This window comes from Tiliqua scincoides, chromosome 4, assembly GCF_035046505.1.
Source record: "Tiliqua scincoides isolate rTilSci1 chromosome 4, rTilSci1.hap2, whole genome shotgun sequence".
Classification (NCBI taxonomy): domain Eukaryota; kingdom Metazoa; phylum Chordata; class Lepidosauria; order Squamata; family Scincidae; genus Tiliqua; species Tiliqua scincoides.
This window is the reverse complement of record NC_089824.1, coordinates 3,270,346-3,292,811: the sequence shown is the minus strand read 5'-3', so window position 1 is coordinate 3,292,811 and position 22,466 is coordinate 3,270,346. Positions and strand designations below refer to the sequence as shown.

The following is a 22,466-nucleotide window of genomic DNA, read 5'->3' as shown; positions in this document are numbered from 1 at the left end:
GAGCGCCCTTACCTGGAGGAAGCGGATGAGGTAGCAGAGCACCATTTTGTTAATCCTGGGCAAAGAGTGGACCACGGCAATGGCAGCTTCGGGGTTCTCGTAGTGAGTGATGCACTGTTCATAGAAGTCGTGGGGGATCAGGGGCTCTTCCAGCTCCCGGTACCAGAGCTTCAGCAAGGAGGCTGCAGAGGAGGGGAGCAGAGGGTTGGGAAAAGGTTGAGGCACGCAGGCTGGAGGAGGAGGGAGGCACCGGGACACAAGCTGCGCCTTCACTGAAGGCTGCAGACAGCACCCCTGACATTCTCCATCCCTTAAACCCCAAATAAACTCTTGCCTAAAGGCAGCGATATGTCACTTGTTTCTTTTTCTCTCTCAACAGACTTCACCAGGACACTGGACACTCAAAGTAATCTGAGTGCCTGTGATCGCCACTCAAGGCTGTGTGCAGCTGACAGCTGCCTGCACCCCTTTCGTTGGCATTCCAGCCACAGTGCCTTAAGAGAATCCTCTCCCTTCCCCCAAAACAGGCACTACGACCCACTGCTGCCCAATGCTTCCTCCTGAGGCATGAAGAACTCAGTCGGCTTCCAAGCCCTGCTTCATTTGCTGCCATCTTGAAAGTGCTTCAAATCACAGGAGTTACAAAACTGCCTTACAAACAAGCCTGCAAAGGTCACCACAATTCAGTAGCCTTCTTGGCCTGCCACACACCTCTGCAAATCACTTCTGACCCTAAAGAAGAAAAAATGGCAAAGCTTCCTGGTCACCTGCAAGAGATTTTTACTCACTGCAAGGGAGTGCACAAAGTACTCCAGCCTCTCTGTTGCCCTGTCTAAACATAAGAACAGCCCCACTGGATCAGGCCATAGGCCCATCTAGTCCAGTTTCCTGTATCTCACAGCAGCCCACCAAATGCCCCAAGGAGCACACCAGATAACAAGAGACCTGCATCCTGGTGCCCTCCCTTGCATTGGCACTCTGACATAGCCCTTTTCTAAAATCAGGAGGTTGCACATACACATAATGGCTTGTAACCCATGATGGATTTTTCCTCCAGAAACTTGTCCAATCTCCTTTTAAAGGCATCCAGGCCAGATGCCATCACCACATCATGTGGCAAGGAGTTCCACAGACCAACCACATGCTGAGTAAAGAAATATTTTCTTTTGTCTGTCCTAACCCTCCCAACACTCAGTTTTAGCGGATGTCCCCTGGTTCTGGTGTTGTGTGAGAGGGTAAAGAGCATCTCCCTATCCACTTTATCCTTCCCCTGCATGATTTTGTATGTCTCAATCATGTCCCCCCTCAGGCATCTCTTTTCTAGGCTGAAGAGGCCCAAACGCCGTAGCCTTTCCTCATAAGGAAGGTGCCTGAGCCCAGTAATCATTTTAGTCACTCTCTTTTGCACCTTTTCCATTTCCACTATGTCTTTTTTGAGATGCGGCGACCAGAACTGGACACAATACTCCAGGTGTGGCCTTACCATCGATTTGTACAATGGCATTATAACATTAGCCGTTTTGTTCTCAATACCTTTTCTAATGATCCCAAGCATAGAATTGGCCTTCTTCACTGCCACTGCACATTGGGTCGACACTTTCATCGACCTGTCCACCACCACCCCAAGATCTCTCTCCTGATCTGTCACAGGCAGCTCAGAACCCATCAGCCTATATCTAAAGTTTTGGTTTTTTGCTCTAATGTGCATGACTTTACACTTACTTACATTGAAACGCACCTGCCATTTTGCTGCCCATTCTTCCAGTTTGGAGAGATCCTCTGGAGCTCCTCACAATCGCTTCTGGTCTCACCACTCAGAAAAGTTTGGTGTCATCTGCAAACTTAGCTACCTCACTGCTCACCCCTGTCTCCAGGTCATTTATGAAGAGGTCGAAAAGCACCAGTCCCAGGACAGATCCTTGGGGCACACCACTTTTCACCTCTCTCCATTGTGAAAATTGCCCATTGACACCCACTCTCTTTTTCCTGGTCTTCAACCAGGTCTTAGTCCAGGAGAGGACCTGCCCTCTAATTCCCTGACTGTGGAGTTTTTCCAGTAGCCTTTGGTGAGGGACCGTGTCGAACGCTTTCTGAAAGTCCAGATATATAATGTCCATGGGTTCTCCCACATCCACATGCCTGTTGACCTTTTCAAAGAATTCTAAAGAAAGACTTACAGAAGCCATGCTAACTCTCTCAGCAAGGCTTGTTCATCTATGTGTTTTGAGATTCTATCTTTGATGAGGCATTCCACCATCTTACCCAGTATAGATGTCAGGCTGACTGGCCTATAGTTTCCCGGGTCCCCCCCTCCTTCCCTTTTTAAAAATTGGTGTGACATTTGCTATCCTCCAATCCTCTGGCACCGTGGCCGTTTTGAGGGACAAGTTGCATATTTTAGTCAAGAGATCTGCAACTTCATTCTTCAAATTCCTTAATAACTCTTGGGTGGATGCCATCAGGGCCCGGTGACTTATTGATCTTTAATTTATCAATGAGGTCTGAAACATCTTCTCTTTTAACCTCTATCTGACTTTACTCCTCGGTCAGGAGGGGCCGTTGGGGCAGCGCTATCTGCCCGAGGTCTTCTGCCGTGAAGACAGATGCAAAGAACTCATTTAATTTCTCTGCCATCTCTAAGTCTCCTTTTATCTCCCCTTTCCCTCCCTCACCATCCAGAGGGCCAACCACTTCTCTTAAAGAACCAGAAGGACACAAGACATGCTCCCAAATGGAACCAAGAAGGAGCAAGACTAGCTTTTCAGACCAATACCCAATGGCAGGCCAACTGGGCAGTGTGGCTTATTGGGTTTGGTCTGGATCCACTAAGCGGCCAGCTGCTGGAGAATGGGGCTGCCCTGCAGAGTGACTTTCCGCATGCACTTTCTGTCCTTCTCACCAGGAACATGAGGGTCTTCCAAGCCTGTGGGGATTTTCCACTGGTCGACCTGCAATTTGAGGGCATTGACCTCATCAATGTCTCCAGGGACTCTGTAAAAGAGAAAAAAAAAGGACACCCCGAAGAAATGAGACAGGAGAACAGGCTGACCATTGGGGGTGGGTCCTGTTCATCAGTGCTTCAAGCCCCCAACAAGCAGGAACCATCAAAGGTTCCTCTCTCAGGACTGTGCCAGGCAGAGTGCCTTAAACCCCTTTAAGAGCACACGTCTGCGGCAGGTGTACTTGCTCCCTTTACCAAAGAATATTTATAACATTTTTTCTGTCCAAATCCCTCCTCCTCCAAACTCGCCATCCGGCAAGTGCCTGCGCATTGCTGTCGCTCCCCCAATGGCTATTATGGCAACTAGCAGTTACACGACGCACTGCAGAGCCTGCAACACTTGCTGTGCCACCCCCCTTCTGGCTACGCTGCCAGGGCGACCCAAGCAGGCTCAGCTGCTACCATATTCAGACACTCCCTCCTCCACTACCTTGGCTGCGTTAGGGTTACCCTACAGGCCTGAAGAATCTCCTCCTCCTTCTCTTCACCCAGCCCCTCCCCTGTGCCCCCCAAGTTATGCAAGCAAGCAGGGCTCTTGTCCCGGATTCCTTGGCCAACAATTCCAGCACCATCACCTGATCTTTCAGTATCATGGCCCTCGGCTATTCATTGGTCAGCCCTAAATTTCTCCTGCCCTAGCCTAGGGTAGACTTCAGGCCCTCTGTTCTGTTCGGCATGGCACCCAGCTGGCTGGCTGCATTTTCTCCAGAGGTCCTTCTCAGGGTGCCAGGGCTGCCTTCCAAGCAGCTTAGATCCATTAAGAATATTTATATATCTCTTTTCAACAGGAGGAATTCCCAAAGTGGTTTACATAGTAAAGAAAATTAATAAATGGATGGTTTATTAATGGCTAGGTTGCTTTTTGGCTGTGGCTCTCACCCTGGACATGAAGCCTGCAGTCGCTTTGCTGAGCAAGGTCTGTCTTCTTCTTTTATGCCTTTAATTGTGTTTTACCTTTTCTAAATCACCCTCTGCTGTTTTAAATCTGTTTTTATGCAGTTTATTTATTATTTTCATTTCTACAATATTGATTTTACCTGCTGCTAATATTTATTTATATTATGTAAAATTATTATAAAATTATATAACATAAAATTATTTATTTTATGTTTTGTTGTAAATCATGTTGAAGTTATTCTGCAATGTTGGGATATAAATATCTTAAATCAATCAAGAAATCAACATAAAACAGGGAGAAGAACAAACTGGAGCCTGGGTACCACTGCAGCAGCCCTCTCTGCTGGGCACGGATGCCCTGCCACACATCAGTCTTTGGATGGTACCCACAGGTTTGAAAGCCCACCTTCCTTGGTGGAGTAAGGGTGCTAAAGAGCAAGGCAGAAGTTACCTGAAGATGCCTTCAGTCTGGTCTCCATTGAGGGCCAGAACTTCTTCTGACAGCCTGGTCTGCACCCAGGGGAGTTGGCGGTCTGGATACCTCTCCTTCTGCATGTTCATGATCTCTTGCAAGGAGCTCCCAAACATGGAAGGGCTGAAGACAGCGTTCTTAGCATGTCGGATCTCTTCAATATTTGGCTTCTTCAGGCCCTACAGGAAATGCAATTGATAGCAGGAAAGCATTAGATAGGCGGGGAAAGCCTTGGCTGAGTGTTGTACCCCAAGGGCCTGGAGTGCTGGCTTTTTATTTCTTTCCACAGCACCACCAACATTCATGGCTCTTCAAAGTGTTACACAAGCAAGAGACAGTGACTTGCCCTGAGGAGCTTACACACTCCCACTCAGGCTCCAAATTACTTTTGAGATCTCCTTTATAACTGACCATCATCTGAAGCTGGTTGGGGTGCACGACAGGGCCTTCTTGGCTGCGACACCCAGCTCTGAAACTCTCTGGGGTGGTCCCCCCAGCCCCTTCTCTTTTAGCCTTTTGAAAGGCTGCTGAAGACTGTCGTTTCCAGGGGGACCTTCAGCTTGGATTGATTTTGTGCGCAGAGGAATGAGCTTTTTGGCTTCGCTGCTTCATGTTGTGGAGGCTTTTCTTGCTATTTTGCCATTTTTTAAATAACGCTAATTGTTATTTTTTTTCACTGTTCCTCACTTTATGGAGCCAGACAAAAAGCAGTCCACAAGCTTAATAAACAAATAAAATAATACAAGTTTTGACTGTGAGGCAGTCAACAAACACAAGGTGAGGAAGGAAGAAGCCAAAGGATCAACAGAAGCAGGTAACAAATGCCATTCTCTATGTGCCTAGAACTTTGCTTCTGGTGCGACTAAGGCAGTGGTTCTCAAACTCTCAGGGAGTTTTGGCACTGCTGTAAGTTCTTGTGGGGGAGGGGAAGGCAACAACTCAGTTGCCAGAATCGTGTTGCTTTCAAGGGACGCAGAGGCTGGCTTTGACTTACCAGAGCCTGCAGCAGGCTCCCGGGGATGTGGGGAGTCCCGTGCAAGCCTCTACAGGGCTCCCCAGCATGCGGAGAATGTAAAAATAATGATCGTGACCCAATTCCGTTTTCACAAGAGCAAATTGGATGTGGATCGCGATCATTATTTTGAGTGGGGGAGCCCTGAGGAGGCTAGCACGGGGTTCCCTGCACCCCTGGGAGCCTGCTGCAGGCTCTGGTAAGTCAAAGCAACCCCTTTGCCCCTTGAAAGCAACACGATTCTGGCTATCTTGTCGCTGCCTTCCCCCCCCTCCCTGCCCCTTAAGTGGGCAGGGCCTAGGGCTCTCAGGCTGGGGCATCATGACACCACAGTTTAAGAACCACTGGACTCAGGGTTTGAGCAAAAGGCTTCTAAGGGTGGAGTTCTGAAGTGGAATGTGAAGAGGAGAGAGAGGGATGGCACCCCAGAGGCAATCCAGAAGGGCACTGCATCTTCACACCATCAGGGAAGAACAGGCCAGCAAAGGGCCAGAAGACAGACCTCCTGAATGGTGGCCTGATTCTCACAGGCAAAGCTGCTCAAGGACTGGACCCAAACCAGTCGGGACATCCCCAAAACATTCCTCCTAGGGGCTTGGCCAGGGAGCATCTGCCTCCTCACCAACTGCAAGAGGTTGTAGGTGCAAAACTGTACTGTACTATAGTTGCTGGGAAAAAGAGGGTCACAGCAGCCGCCCAGCCAAACAGAGGCAGTGGCTGATGCCTTCAGAGGAGGTGCCCCTTTACTACCAACATGTTTCTCTCAAGGGATCTAAGATGCTTTAAAAAAAAAGAGAGAGTTCAAAAGAGGCTCAGAGCCTAAAGCAGCAGGTTTACTGCATTTCTTCTGAACTTTGTTTCTGGAGTACAATGAATTGCTGGAGACAACTGGCTTCAGTCCAAGTGCATCCAGAATACAGGCACCCCAACGCCTACCAGCCATGTTTTCCATTTGTTCTGGCAAAGCGAGAGTCTTCCTCAGAGGTTCCTGGCTGATCATTTTGAAGATGTATATCCCTCTTCTCCCCCCCCCCCTTCAAGAGGCACCCAAGGAAGCAAACATCAAGCAGTTTGAAAGACAGCACAGGAGAAGATGAAAATAGAGATAAACAGCCCAAACCAGAAAGGCTTTGCCAGAACAAGAAAGTGCCACAGTGGCAACAGAGGGGGCCAGGTGAGCCTCCCATGGCAGGGATTGTCACACACTGGGCACCACCCCAGAGAAGGCTGCCTCACGCATCCCAGCCAACCTCACCTCAGTGAGTGTCTAGAAATGCCCAAGGGCCTCACCAGATGAACACAGGCAGACTGAGGTGCAGGAAGGCAGAACTCTCTTGGTCCTCAGCCATCTACCTGGCTTCCTTGGTCGGTGGATGAGGTCCAAAGCGCATCTAAGCCTCATTCGGAATGATCTGACATGAACTCAGAACCATCTCCACTGACAATCTCCTGCGCTGTGATCAGCACATACATTGCAGTGGCTCCTCATCAATGGAAGATAATGCTTGGCATTTGAAAATGGCCAGCCCACTTTGGCTCAGAGCACTGTCACCAGACTTCACCACAATGTACCATCAAGAGTTAACATACCCCCACGCATGACCATGCAATGGGGAGCCAGGAGAAATACAGAAGCATGAGAAGTCCAAAAGAAAACAGTACTCTCTGTTCTTTTAAGTGCCCTTGGGAAAGAGTCAATGCCCCAACACACCGAGAGACAGAGTTCAAGATGCTGGAGGTCTTTTCACTGTTGCGTTTAGCTCTTCATCTACTTTTTGTTCATGCTCAACTCTTAATGATTGCTATGTCGCCATGAAATGCTTCGGGCACGATAAGGAGAAAAGGTTTTTTTATTTTAAATATGTACCATTGAAACAAAAATGTACGCTGATGCTGAGGAATGTGAAACAAATCTTTAAAGCGGCAGCCAAGCTTTTGGCCACAGAGAGGCAGCATTCCTCTCCAAAAGGAAGGCAGAAGGAGGGACACAACTGTGCAGGACTGAATACGGCAAATCAAGAACAGGTGCACGGGCTGCTATGCGTGAGGGTAGCAAGTAGTCTCACCCTGGACACATGCACAACACTGCCCTCTGGCTAGAAATGAAATAAAATAGACCTTGAAAGCCACAGTAGTGGCAGCACCTCAGAGACAGTGTGCCAGGATGCCTGGGGAGGGGGGCTCACTCCCCCCGACAGTCCAGGACAGGTTTTCCCCAAGCGAAGCAAGATGAAGCATCAACTACCTAAGAACATAAGAACAGCCCCACTGGATCAGGCCATAGGCCCATCTAGTCCAGCTTCCTGTATCTCACAGCAGCCCACCAAATGCCCCAGGGAGCACACTAGATAACAAGAGACCTCATTCTGGTGCCCTCCCTTGCATCTGGCATTCTGACATAGCCCATTTCTAAAATCAGGAGGTTGCGCATACACATCATGGCTTGTAACTCACAATGGATTTTTCCTCCAGAAACTTGTCCAATCCCCTTTTAAAGGCGTCCAGGCCAGATGCCGTCACCACATCCTGTGGCAAGGAGTTCCACAGGCCAACCACACGCTGAGTAAAGAAATATTTTCTTTTGTCTGTTCTCCCAACACCCAATTTTAGCGGATGTCCCCTGGTTCTGGTGTTATGTGAGAGTGTAAAGAGCATCTCTCTACCCACTCTGTCCATCCCCTGCATAATTTTGTATGTCTCAATCATACCTGGAACTTCAATTCATTTTTCTGACCCTGAAGACCTTCATTCCCCACCTGAGGTCCAAGAACGTCCTGGTGTACCCTGACAACATCTCGGCCAAGGCCCACATCAACCATCGCGGGGGGGGGGGGGGGGAGACTAGGTCAATGTCCCTTCAGTCCCAGGCATGCACTCTGTTCCTTTGGACCGAGAGGAACCTCTCTTCCATCAGGGCAGAATATATTGGTGCCTTCTGTTTGGACCTCTTCACATGCCACCTCAACAGCCAGTTTCCCCTGTTCTCCTCCAAGAGATACTGCCTGCAGTTCACCTGCCATGGCCAGAGGGTATCCTGTATGCCTGAGGTATTCAATCTGTGCGTCCCACCTCCCTAGTGAGGTGTGGTTAGCCTCCAGGGGTGTCGACAGACATCTCGGGGAAAGAGGTGGCCGCAGCTGAGCTGCTCTGCCCAGCTGCAGGTGCTGCCTCCTGACTTGTTGCTTTTCCTAGGCTGAGAACAAGGTGGATGGGGCAGGGTGAGGTGAGGTGAGGTGGGTGGGGCAGTGTGAAACATGGAGGGGGGAGAGAAGGCTGGCTGGGCAGGCAGAGGTGCCACATCTCATCATGGAGCTCTCTCCATGTGCAACCTCGCCCCAAGGACTACATTTCCCAGTGTGCCCCTCGCCCTGGGCATCCTGGGATTGGTCAAGGCTGGAGGAGAGAAGAGTGCAGAGGTGCTGCATCTCATCAGCACAGGGGCGCTCCTGGCAGGCTTCAAACTGGGAGGGAAGAGTAAGTACAGGCAGTGCAGCGCTTTCCTCTGCTCCTAGTGGTGGGGTGTCCAAATGCCCCAGCCTGCATCCCTCCATCTTGCCTGGGGGAACAGGAGTGGCATCTGCATGTTGGGTGTGTGTGTGTGAGCAGCCCCCATCTACTTTGGGGTGAGTTGTGATCCTGCTGTGTGTGGCTGCAATCCTTTCCACACTTTCTTGGGAGTAAGCCCCATTGACTCAAATGGGACTTACTTCTGAGTAGACCTACATAGGCTTGGGGTCTGTGTCAGCTTAACCAAGGATCCTCACCTTTCTCTTTTTCCTCCCCCTTCCCAAAAAAAAAAAAAAGCCACTCTTGATGGCTTTGTCTCCAAAAATTGATTAAAAATTAAAGTCCCCATTCCTTTTTAGCCATTCCCCTTTTTCCTCCTGCCTCCTTTTGAGGGGGGGGGGTGCTCTGTTGGTTGCTATTGTAAGACAAAAGGCACAATCCTAACCAGAGCTACTCAGGAGTAAGTCCTATTTTGTTCAATGGGGCTTACTCTCAGGTAAGTGTGGTTAGGATTGCAGCCTCAGAGTGCTGGCAGCCTTGTTTCTAGTGTATAATTTTAACACCTTCATCCCCATTTTGGGGGTAACTGAGGTGTTGTAATGGGGAGCCGTGGCCAACAGCTACAAGGATCAGGGGAGGTGTGAGCCAGAAAAGTTCGAGAACCACTGCTGTATGCCTTTCCTCAGGTTAACCTGATCTTCAGAGTCTCAGGGAGACCAGATCTCAGGGAGGTGTCCATCTTACCCCTGCGGTTGAGACCAGCTCTGCTGTTTTCCAATTACAGTATAAAGTGCCTTGGGGGATAGTTCACAAGAACACAAGACAGGATACGTGCAGCTTTAAAATAATTAACCCCTAGCAGCATCCTTACTCCTATGCAACACTTCTGCAATGACAACCAGGTGGAAACAGTGTGCCCAATGCAGAACATAAGAACAGCCCCACTGGATCAGGCCATAGGCCCATCTAGTCCAGCTTCCTGTATCTCACAGCAGCCCACCAAATGCCCCAAGGAGCACACTAGAAAACAAGAGACCTCATCCTGGTGCCCTCCCTTGCATCTGGCATTCTGACACAGCCCATTTCTAAAAGCAGGAGGTTGCGCATACACATCATGGCTTGTAACCCGTAATGGATTTTTCCTCCAGAAACTTGTCCAATCCCCTTTTAAAGGCGTCCAGGCCAGATGCCATCACCACATCCTGTGGCAAAGAGTTCCACAGACCAACCACACGCTGAGTAAAGAAATATTTTCTTTTGTCTGTTCTAACTCTCCCAACACTCAATTTTAGTGGAGGGGGCCCAATCCTCATGCAAATGGTCAACAGCCAATATAAACAGAAGGAGACAAGCATGGAGGGAGTGGAGGATAGACTAGTGGTGTGGAGATGGACTAGTCATGGGGGGAGCATCAGTCAGCAATGGAGGCTACAGGGTGTTAGACCAGGTCTAGAGCAGGGGCTCAACCCAACACAAGCCCGGTGATCACCTCAGTCCCTTTTAAAGTGGGAAACCAGCCACTTTTTGGCAGCCCTACCCGTCTTTGGAGCATCTCTCCCCAAGAGAGACTGTCTTCCAGAGAGCCTGTTGGCTGTTTGGCACCAGGCCAGGACTTTTTTTAAATACAGCCAGGCCTCTGACCTTTGGAAATTTCTTGTGAAAGTGGCTGTTGTAGAGCCTTGTTGAAACATTCTGGGTGTTGCTGATTTTAAAGTTTATGTATGCTTTAAAAAAAAAAAAATCAGAACTGTTACAGTTCTCCCTGCTTGCTAAAAGTGAACAAGAATTAGCTTCACTTCTCTGCTTCTCTTGCCCTGCCTCATCTTCATACTGGGTCTAAAGTTTAAAGGGGCACATTCCCTTTAAACCCCCTGCAAGGATGGAGCATGGTGAGGAGATAGGGGGCTTTTCTTCAGAGGAGTAGGCACACATACCTGGCAAAGGTGGAAGCTGCAAGTCGGGTGTGGAACCAGGCAGCAGACCCAACTCGGCCAGCCCCACTGCCAGCGGAAGATAAGCCGGAGTTGTCCTTGGCCCCACAGCAAGCAGAGGAAGATGGAGGGGAAAGGAGCCTCCTCTCTAAAAAAGCATGGGGGTGCTAATATGTTCACCAGTTCAGGGGAAGCAAAACTAGAGTGTGCCAGTCTTGAGGGCGGCAGGACCTTCTACTTGGACAAAGGAAGGTGCCCTAAAAGCCCCACCTTACTTCTTCCCTGTCCATCCCTGCCTTCCTTTCCTCTACTGCCTCCTTTGGGTGCAATTATAGACTGTAAGCCCTTTGGGGCAGGAACCTGTCACCTTCGTACTAACACCATGCTACATACATGAGTAATAATGCTGCCTAGGATCATCTCTTTGTGTCCTCTACAAAATGGCACTAAAATTCAAGCAAGGTGCCTCTGTGCCACTCTCCTCCCATCCTGAAACATTCTCGGCCTATCATATAACAGTCCGGAAAGAGCAAACTGGGACAGATGTTGTGCTGTATGAAGTCCTACTTGTCAGCATTTCTTAGCTGAACCTGACACCCTTCCGCAAGTAATGGGAAGCAACACTGGTGTTTGCGCTGAGTCCAGTTGCAAGTCATGAGCTTGAGCCATGCTCAGTGCAAGAGGGAACAGGGCAGTGGTCCTGTGGCAAAGGGAGAGCAACCTTCAAACTGACCGGAGGCAGAGCCCAGACAGTTGGCAGCTTTCACACTGCTGCTCCCAAGCTCATGCCTGCCTGCACAAATACACGTGCCGTGTGGCACTTCAGCCCTAGTTAAAATGTTCTCCTCTTCCATTATTGATGGGGAGATGACGGACTTCCCTGGCATTTTGCAACAAATGTTGCTTAACCCTTTGCAAGCAACGGTGGCAGCAGCATGCCGAATCTTGCACTGAAGCCTCCCCTCTTGTGATGCTGCAGTGGGCTGATCACAGCCTCTCTTAAATGACTCCCCCTCACTGCATCACACATATGGCGAAATCAGAGTCTTTTCTGGGCATCTTTCATGCTCAATGGATCTGCAGGCAAACACAACACTGTACCAGCTTTCTCTAAGTACGTACATATGGCCTCTCTGCGTGCAGTCTACACCTGCCTGGAGCAGAACCAAACAAATCCTGCCATGCTTCAGATACATAAGGTGGGGCATACAAAACAGCATGAAAAAGACGGAAATCAAGAGAATCATGTATCAACCTAAGACATGCAAGAAGCCATCCTAGACAGAGCCAGTCCAATGGTGAAGCAGACCTTCCAAAAGAGCCCCTTCCCAGCCCAGCCATCTGTGATGCTTAGCTGATTATAACAGAAATGCAAGCTGCACCTTCTGCAGGCAAAGCCCATTTCTGTCGCTGAAAGTCAGAGCCCATCAAATCAAACTTTGCACCTCCCTCTAGGAAGCCTGCAAACAGGACATGAGAGCAAGGACCCTCCCCTGCCGTCACCTCTGCGGCTGATGTGCAGAGGCAGACTGCCCCTGAAGCTGGAGGTTCCATCCATGTGGTCACTGTGACTAACAGAGTCAGTGCCTCCTCCTCCATGAGTCTGGTTCATCCTGTTCTGACGCCATCTCAGTCAGAGGCCATCAGTCACCCCAATCTGCAGCAGCAAGTGCAGTGACATTAATGATGTGCCTTTTGCCCCTTTGGAAACTGCTGCCCAGAACTGGATGGGATGACCCCAAGTTTCAGTACTACAAAAAAGAAGCTCTTCTCTTGGGCCAACAAGCCTCTGCTCTGCCTGTTCTTGCTTCCCTTTCTTTTGACAGGATGGAAAAGCCTCAGGTGCTTTCAGCTTTCTTGGCAGGGAAGGTGGATGAGGCCCCTCTTTCCCAACATCCCAGCTGCAGGCCCATGAGCAGGGCACTGAGGCCAACAGCCTTCTTCTGCTGCTGCCCATATGGCTTATGTACACAGCCGCTAAGAGTCCTCCCCTTCCTGAACCTGGAAAGTTCAATCACTGTAGGGGCAGAAACCACTCTTGCCCTGAGCAAAAGTGCTCAGGCTTGCTTGCATGTGCCCAGACGACATCCCTTCAGTCAGGCTTCTGAGGGTTCCTGCCCCCTCCACCAGTCAGCTCTAGCCATGACTGCAGGGGCTCAGTATTCTTGCTCTGCTCAGCTACCCAGATGTCTCCTGAGCCTTTGCAATCCACATCGCCTGCCTCCCCGCATCTGCAGGAAAAAGACAAGCCACAGCCATTTGTCCTAATGAAAGCAGCAGATCAGTGAGTCATCATGTTCTATTCTGCTGCCTGGTAGGGAGCTTAACAACTGGGAAGGCTAAACAGCTGTAGCAGGGGAGGGGAAAGACCCGCCCTTGCTCACCCCTAAGGACACTGATCTAACTGGCACTGATCATCATTGTGAAATAGGTGCCACTGAGAAGGCAAGTCCCAGTAGAGCTGGTTCAGGACATTCCAGGAACCACAGGGGGAAATCCTAAAGGCACCTCCCACTATCCATAACAGGGGTTGTGATCCACAGGGGAGTTCTGAAGAGAAGCTAAGGATGCTTCTCTTCAGAAGTAAGAAGTAAGAGGAGGCTCTCAACCCCAGCCCCCTCCCCAAGTCTGCAACCCAGGAATAAGAGCCCTGGTCTACCTTACAGGACTGCTTGGAGGACTGCAAGAAGAGAGTCAATGTTACGATTGCCCACTCCATTACACACCTTAGCACCGTCAAATACAGGCCTTAGTGTCAGTTGCTGAGGATCCCTCTGTTTTGCCTGCTGTGGTTTCCAGGGTTGTCTTGTTAAGCACACGTTTTTACAGCACTGTCCTCCCCTACAGCATCTTTACTCAGAAGTCAGTTTCACTGTGTTCAGTTGGTCTCCCTTCCAGCGACAAGCACCCAGGCTTGCAGCCATATTTGTGTTTTGTTTCATCTTTTATTGAAAGCCACACCTCGGGCTCATTACTTCTGAAGGCCAGGAATACGTAGGTGCATAGACAGGCAGAAAGTATTTTAACGCTGCTTCATTATCACCATGAGCTGCTCTTTGAGGACAGTCCCACGAGGCAGCAGCCCAGAAGCTGTTGGTGTGAAATGGTTTGCAAGGAAAGAGATGCAGTCTTGTCTCTGAGACAAATGCAGGATCACAAACAGAACCAGCTATTAAGCTCCACACATTTTTCCACCTCCCTTGTGTTACTACTGCCAGGCACATGGATGCGAGATATATATATATATATATATATATATATATATATATATATATATTGTATTGGCAACCTTCAGTCTCGAAAGACTATGGTATCGCGCTCTGAAAGGTGGTTCTGGCACAGCGTCTAGTGTGGCTGAAAAGGCCAATCCGGGAGTGAATATATATATATTTTATATATATTTATATATGTATTTTATATATATTTATATATGTATTTTATATATATATATATATATAAAAATACTTTCTCCCCTCTTCCCTTCCCCCCTCCCCCCATGATCCTTGCTTAAGCAGCTCTTGAAGGAGCTTGGGGGGACAGCTAAGAAGCCTGGTGATGACATCATCAGCAAACGTCAGCTGCCTGGGCAAGCTAACTGGTGGCACAAGGGCTGGGGGAGCCCCAGCTGCAGCCAGTTCGCCTGGGAAAGGGCTGGGCTGTTAGGATTGGTCCAGAAAAAGGGGAGAAGTCAGAAGCAGCAATGAGGAGCTGAGGAAGACAAGCAAGAGGAGGTAGAGGGGGGAACAGAGAAGGCACTAAAGAGGGGACAAACAAGAGGAGGGAAGTAAGTAAGGGCATCTGGGGCTTTGCTCCAGGGGACATGGTCTGCAGGGAATGCCCTGGATAAGAGACAACCAGCCTGTTGGGTCTCCAAGAAGGATGTAAATCTGGTCAGAACCAGGATGGGCCACCATCACAGATGCCACCAGAAACTGGAGGGGGGCCAAGGAGTGGGGGCTGTGAATGTCAGCAAGGTGTGGGAGGGGGCAGTCCCAAAACTGACCTCCACCGTGAAACTGGGAAAACCTTGTCCCAATGGATCGCAGCCTCTTGCTGCACCGCTAGCTAAGATAGGCTTCCATGTGAGAAGGCCATCCAGGAAAGAACAGGACTGGAGAACTTAGTTTTCTACTGAAATTGGAACCTAGTTGAACCCCTTTATAGGGGAAGGGTTTTAAGTGCCCAAATGCCACCTGGAAAATTGCTAGGTGGAACTACAGGACTCACATATACTTCTGGAGATACCAGCATCGGTTTAATGGTTGTAGCAATACGCATTCATTTGTTCCTGGTTTGCTATCAGGTCCAGTTAACTGTCGTTTATAAAATCCACATTCAAAGCTACACAGAAGGAAGAAGCACAGGTACCTTCTTGGCTCCGGTCAACGCGGCTTTCTGGAGCTTGTTGTAACAATACTTGGCGTAAGTGCTTATTGCCACCCCTAGAAGAGACAAAGAGAGAGGAGGAAAGGAAGTCAGAACTAGAACCCTCCAAGAGGATACCCCAAGAGAAAGAGGCCAGCGAGAGAGACCCAGCACCATCCTGAGAGGAGAGACAACCCAGCACTTCCAAAGAAGATCACAGAGGAGGAACCAGCCCCCCTTGGCCCAGAGAAGCTCCCTCACAGCCACATCCAAATGGGGCTTCATGGAGCAAAGGCCTTCAGTTAACTTTTGCTCCAGCAAGTGGATTCGGCCAGGACCACATACCAGCAAACATGCTTGTGACAGCAAGTCATCTAATGAAGCCTACAGTTTTTCCACCCTCTTCTGCTGCTACCCTGTGCTGGGAAATTCACCTTGGTCCTTTGCGCTGGTTATCCCCTCACTGAACATGTGAGGAAGGGAATGGCTCTATGTCCTTTGGCCATGCCTCACCAATATCAGCACACCCCCTGGCCATGTCCTCAAACATCAATAGGTTTAGTGTATGAAAGAGGGGCCCTACAAGTGTAGATCCACGTGCAAGCTCACATTAAATGTGTGTGGATGGGGTGGACTCAGTCAGAGGGGCAGTTTCATTTCCCTTTCATGCATGTATTGTACATGTGATGAGGAATAAGCAATGAGAGTTCTTGTCCCTTCATCGCTTGGTTCACCTTTCTATATGTTACTTGCCATTAGTGCTAAATCACACAGGACTAGCTTGTGCCTTTGCTGTGGCTGCGGTTTCTGACAATTCCTGGAGCAAGTGAGAGCCGTTACTGTTAAACCCAATGAAGCGCACAGTGTAGAGCCCTTACAAAATGCCAGCGGTTCTGTAGGAAGGCCATATTCTCTAGTCCCCAGTTAAGGAATCATCTATGGAACAACCAAATCTTCACGCCTGACTCAAGCAGCATAAGGAACCTCAAGAAGATGCCTTGGGAAATGTCACTTTCTGCATGATCTGAGGAGCCCCTTACAGAGCACATGCCACCCAAGACCCCAGCCATGCCCACAGAATGCAATAAGCAGCCAGGCTAGAATTCTGGGAGGCAAAATCCGTCTGCAGTGTGACCTTCAAGCAACCCTGGAGGGCTGCAAGCAGCGGATGGTGCTCTGATCTCTCCACGAGGACGCTGAAAGGGTGGCTATTAATAGGCCAGCCTTACTGTCCCCCTGGGTCTCATAATCCAATTAAAGTCACAGCAAGGAGGCCTTGCTTAGATATGAGTCTCCTGGACAGCAGGCACATTGTGTGGGATGCAGTCACCCCCTGTACACTGCTCAGCCTTTTGGGAGGCACCCCACCTCCTGCCATCTGAACAAATGGGGACGCTGCACTCTTCTAAGCCAAGCCATTCCTCCCTGCATTAAGTGCTGCTCGCTCAGATTGGCAGCAGCTCTTGGGGGATGGGCCGCTCCCTGAGACAACCATCCTTCTGCCAGAGATGGGGTCTTATTTGGGACTTGTACAGTCTTCTTCCATGCTGGAACACACAGTGGAATCCAAGGGCTTTCCAGGTGGTCTCACATTAACCATACCCAGACCTGCCTGGCTTCCGAACAGTGGCAGCCTCACGTGCCGTCAGGTTAAGCCCTGAGATTTCCTGCATGCAAAATGTCTGCTCTCCCATAGGCACAGGGCACAAATGTCTACTGTGAAAACTCCCTCCTCTCAGCTGATAATGTCTCTGCACATACGAAGCTGGTCATTGGTCCATCTCACCCAGGACTGTCTCCTATGACTGTTAGCAGCAGAGTCTTTCCAGCCTGGGTACTCACGACTGTGTCTTTCATGACACTTCCTTGCCTTGGCCCTGTCAAGCTCATGTCCTACAGTGTGACCCTTGGAAGGGGACCTCTGGCAATCAGGAATGCTCTGGCCCTGTCAATCTGCCAAGTCTATGTTTCCAGAACCAGAATAAAAAGGCTTCCTGCCCTCCTGCTTTGTCCACAAAAGGAAGGCACTTGAGAACCATCTCCCTGCCAGTGAAGCAATCAGAGGTTTTGACCAAGTAAGAAGCAGACTGTCCCACAGGAGCAGGAAGCATGGGCTGCTCCTCCTTCTTTTAAAGGCACCGAAGAACCCCAGGACCTCCAGCTACCAGAGGAATCCATCCAGTTCCTCCACTTCACTGTTACAGCCACATGGGTAGGATGTGGGAAGTCGAACCCCACCAATTTCTGGAGATGTGGGAAAATGCACTGAGGCACCAAATGCAAATTGCTCAAACCCCCCCCCCCCAACAGCAAGGGGCAGAGGGGAATGGGTAATGTAGTGAGCCACACAGGCTGTGAAGAAAACTGCGTCTCTCTTGCTTTAAGCTGCAAGTGTGGAAAGGGGACTGAAATGGCCACAGAGGCAACTCTTTGCAGCATCAGAGCAGCTGTCCAGTTAATTTGCTGATGGTGGCCAAAATGGGGGCTGAGGGGGAAGGAAAGGACCAGATGGGAAGGCAACTAACACTGAAAAAAGCAAAAACAACCAAGGAACAAGGTCGAGGCTCTCAAGTGTCCCAGCTCCCCGCATAAATGACTGAAAAGAGATTTTAGCAAGCTCATTGGGAAAGATTTTAGTAGCTGCAGTTCATGGGCCCTGTAAGTATTGTAGGCAGTTGTCAACTCAAGGGTTGAGCTTCAGCGCTGCCTCCTTTGGCCTTGAGAGCCACAAGGCAGCTTCTACATGTTGAAAGGAAATAAATTTATTCTGCACAACCCCCCTTGTAACTTATTTTATCATCCAGTCAAGTGGATGCATCAACAAAAGCAGCCCCCCCCACACACACACACACCCGACTCAGCTGAACAGGCCCCACCAAGAATAGATGGGGGGGAGTGAAAGTGCATGAACACCCCTGCACGTTCAGACTGGAGGGGAATGCACTTCATGCCACATCGACAAGATCAGACCACTGCACACTCCTTTGAATCCACTGCACAAGAACTGCCCTGGCTGGACTCCTTCCCTCCAGCAGGAGTCAGGCAGACATCCCGAATGCTCACAAGAGAAGAGGGCCATTTCCTGTCTTGTCTTTCCCCACATTTGATGCTCTGAGGTATGGACCCATGGATGGGTCTAGTCAGTCATCAGGGCTCATAAATCACCAAGACTGGTACATGATAAGCACCAGCTTCTGGCTCTATATGCAAAATCAACTCCATATTTTAGCATCCTGTCACTGGTTACATGATAGGGCTAATCTGAACTGATTATTCCCGAGGATGTGCCTTCCAGACAGTAGGAACTGGCCCTGGCTCCCTTGGAGCTGAGGGATGAGACTTGTAGAGGGAGGTGCAGCTTTGCAGAAGCTGCTGCAGCTACTAACCTCCCTTCCCCCAAAAGCCACACTATTTTTTAATTAAACATGCTTTCCAGGGCAGATTGTAGAGAGGGGAATCGGGACTAATCCCTGCTCAAGAAAATGCACAGAAGACTGACTCTGTTCATTTGTTTCCCTCTGCTTCAGAACCCAAACTGAACACAGCGTTCTCCCAACATCGCAACAGTCTTTCCCTGCTTGGGCCAACTGTCACTCTCCATTTCCCTTTGTACAAGGTGCCACAGCACCTCGTGGGAGCCACAGTTGGGGCCAGCCAGATGGGACCTAAGGGGGAACTAGTCAGCGATTGGCAGGTATCCATAGATAAAACAAGGAGATCCACTACTCTCACTCAGCAAAGTGGATCCTCTCCACAGGACAGGAACTGTTTGAGGGATTACACCCAACAGTGGGCCCATCGACCCAGGCTGCATTATCAGGGTACCCAGGGGGCCCAGTGCAGGGTCTTGCCCTGTGGTCGCTTGAGCCTGGTACTGACACTGGACCATCTGCTCAGACCATGTCAATTCAGGATCCTTTGATCTTCCAAAGAGGTTCTTCTCCATGTCCCACCAGCACCCAAGTTGCTTTTGGAAAGGAGAGGGGAGAAGGCTCCCCCCTGGGGCAACAGCTAGACCAGCCATTTTCAACCTTTTTCATCTTGCAGCACACTGACAAGGCACTAAAATTGTCAAGGCACACCATCAGTTTTTTTACAGTTGGCAAGGCACACCATGCTGCTGGTGGGGGGCTCACATCCCATTGGCTCTAGTAATATATGACCATCCCCCAAACTTCTGTGGCACACCTGCAGACCAGTCGCGGTACACCAGTGTGCCATGGCACAGTGGTTGAAAATGGTTGAGCTAGACTGTGGACCTCCCTTCCTAGGAAGGCTTGCCCAGTACACACTCTTTCAGCCTCCTGCCCCTTTACTGATTGATGCCTTTCTTTTCCGGAAGGCACTTGACCTGCCATGTCTGTACATTTTTTTTAAATCTCCCTGTTAGTTGTGATTATTCTCAGTCCCTTCTCTCTTTTTACACATTTATTGTCATACTGGATTCTAATGCTGGATTTTTACGCTGTTAACTGCCCTGGCATTTTTAGTGAAAAGGTGAGGTACAAATACTTATAATACATAAATAATCTGGAAACATAAATTTTCCGCATGGAACATGGAGGCTTCCTAGTGCCTGGTGCCCAAAGCACCCTTTTAACTGGAGACGCAAACAACTGAGCCTGCAATATTCCACGTATACAGGCTCTGCTACTGACCTATGGCTCCTCCCTGTCATACATGAAAATGAGGATGCAAGCGGCCAGATTCCAGTATTTGCCATTTTAATTGTGGGAACCATGTCTCCTTTTCCAAACCCCCAGTTCTCAGGCAAAACCAGATCTATCAAGTCAAACAAAAACTCCTTCAGTCCTCTTTTATTAAGTGGAGGGGGGGGGAGGTTCCTCCTCTCTCACTCAAGTCAGGCTATTTTTCTGGTTCCTGTGGATGGTGCAACCAAACACCTGGGGCCTGGATACTGAACAAGTAGTTCAGATTCTCTCACTTGCTATCACTGTAGGATGCACAGGAGCCTTTGACTCAATAACTTTTAATCAGCTAAGCTGGAAGTGGCAACTACACCCTCAGCCCCACCCCAGAAGAGCGCAGTCAGCATTTTTTTTCCTGAATTCTATTTAGAGGTCTAAAAACAGCAAGGAAGAACAGGTCGTATTTCTGCTAACTGTTATGACAGCAGAGCAGAGGAGAGAAAATGGGGAGGCAAGAAGCCCCTGCCAGCAGGAGCCTGGAAAGCTTTCCATATCCACTGGGAGCATTTCCCCCTTTGCACTCCCCCAGCGCTTCTGGCCAAGGCCTATCTTTAAAAAACAGTTCCATGCTCACTCGCTCTCTCCTGCTTTCTGCCTTGTGCATGTATGTAGCAATGGCTGCCCAGGATGGTTGTGGGTCTTCCTGTGAAGACGCCTTGAAGTCCTTCCAGCTCTTTGAGAGCACATCAAAAGCTGGGCCGGGCTGCGCTTCAAAGCAGCACCAGCCCCCTGCCCCACTTACCCCTCCTTAACGTGGCTTAAGCTCTGGATAACAAAGGGTGAGAAGTGGAGGAAAGGGGCTATGCAAAATGCACACATAAATACCCCCTATGAGAGTGATGACGGGATCAAGGCCATTTTTAAAAGCCTCTTTCCCAAGGCTCTCTTGGTTCAGTTCCCAGTCCACGTCTGAGGCCAAACTATGCATGATGTGAAGCAACTGCTAATCAATCTCCTGACTGTGTTTTTCTCCTCCTGGAACAGCCACTGCCACAAGGAAGCCCAACCCAGATCAGAACCACAGCAAAAGCACCACAGTCCCAACTGGAGCTTACTCAGACACACCAGAGCTGCTATTCAGGGAGTGGGAAAAGCACACTATTGACAAGCAAGTGTCGTTTACATAATGTGCAGTTTGGCTCTCAGAATGCAGACAATGGAAAAGAAATACAGAGCGGGGGAGAGACATGCAGTGCGAGTGCAAAATCGAGCCAGGCACACCTGCAAGAAACTGCCAGGCAGCTTCCTGATCCACCTTCAGTTAATGGCGTCACCATCTCCTCCTGCTAATGGCACATGTTTTAAATAAATCAGGAAGTCTTGTTGAAACAGGTGCAATGGTGCTACGGGACCAAAGGGGGGTGCGTGAGGGAAGAGTGAGCACGTCACAGGAATTCAGCACCCGAGGTTTGTTCACAGGGAGCAGTGGGGGGAGGGGGCTTCCCACCCTCCTCACCTGCAACCCCCTGCCTTTCCAGAGCATCCCCCTGGAGCTGCGGGTTTTTAAACCCTGGTGAGGGCTTCAGGTCTCCCTTCAGGCCTCCTTGCTGCCAGAGCCCACTCCTCCTCCTCCCCCAAGGCCCAGCTTAGTTCAGAGTGATGCAGCACATGAAATGTCAGACTTCAGTCTGGGCACTGCAGCTTCAAGGCTGGACTCCACCAGGAGGCTCGTCTGTCTCAGGCAAGTTACTACCTGAGCCACTTCAGAGTATGGCTGTGAGGACAAGGAAGAACTGGGAGGTATTCTGCACACAGAAAAGCAGGAAGGAGACTCCTCCGCCCCACACACACCACACAGAAGCACCATGGACTGGGGCCGCAGAGTGCTAAAGGATCATCGCAGAGAAAGCTGCCCAACGTGGGGTTGGGCCCTACGTGTCCCCCTATGGATCCAGTGCCTGCGACTTGGACTGCAGCCACTCTCTAGGATATCCGACAGAGAGGGTCTTGCCCTGCCCAGCTTCCTGAGATCCTTTTCAGTAAGAGGCTGTGCTGAAGTGCACCCCACCCCTATGTGTGGGCAGTGAAATGAAGGGGAATTCTCTGGCGATTTGGGGTGGGGGTGAAATGAGGATCTGACCGGTGCTGCTTCTCCCATGGGAGGTGGACCACTGTTGCAAAACAGCCAATGATAAAACAAGGACTTCCTTTTGCACGCGCGCGCACACCCCAACCTGCAAAAGCCCAGAGAGAACCTGTGTCTCAGTCTTACTTTTCACAGGGGATGTGGCATGTAAAGCCTCTACTCCACCCTGGAGTGGTCTGGCAGGAAGTCCTGCCTTGCCTCTGCCGTGGTCTCACTGAGGCAAGCCCCTTCCTCTCCACCTCTGGCTCCCACCTCCCATTCACAGATATTGATTCTGCTTCGCCTTTCAGGGCTGTTGTAAGATTATCAAGATAACATATTCTGAACACTAAGTGCATCTGCTAATGCTGGTAGTTAATAACCACTCCTGCTGTGACTGGCAGTCACAGAACCAAATGACTAGCAAAGATTTGGGTCGCGCAGTCCGCAGTCCCAAAATGCAGTGCCCAAGTGCTGCATGCGAAGAAGCTTTCACCAGCCCCGCCA

The 22,466-nt window shown here is 49.9% G+C and overlaps 1 protein-coding gene across 4 annotated transcripts in view; it reads right to left on the bottom strand.

Moving 5' to 3' along the window:
* Positions 1 to 22,466, bottom strand: part of ARHGAP39 (Rho GTPase activating protein 39) — a 202,929-nt gene that overhangs the window by 28,158 nt on the left and 152,305 nt on the right. For all 4 annotated transcript variants that reach the window (XR_010794423.1, XR_010794422.1, XR_010794424.1 and 1 more), the window contains 4 exons: positions 15,189 to 15,262; positions 4,350 to 4,549; positions 2,900 to 2,991; positions 13 to 182 (listed from right to left, as the gene is read on the bottom strand). Coding sequence is in view for 1 of the 4 variants with exons in the window: in XM_066626498.1 (XP_066482595.1) it covers positions 13 to 182; positions 2,900 to 2,991; positions 4,350 to 4,549; positions 15,189 to 15,262 (536 nt within the window). In the remaining 3 variants the exon portion in view is untranslated. The remainder of the gene's footprint in view (positions 1 to 12; positions 183 to 2,899; positions 2,992 to 4,349; positions 4,550 to 15,188; positions 15,263 to 22,466) is intronic.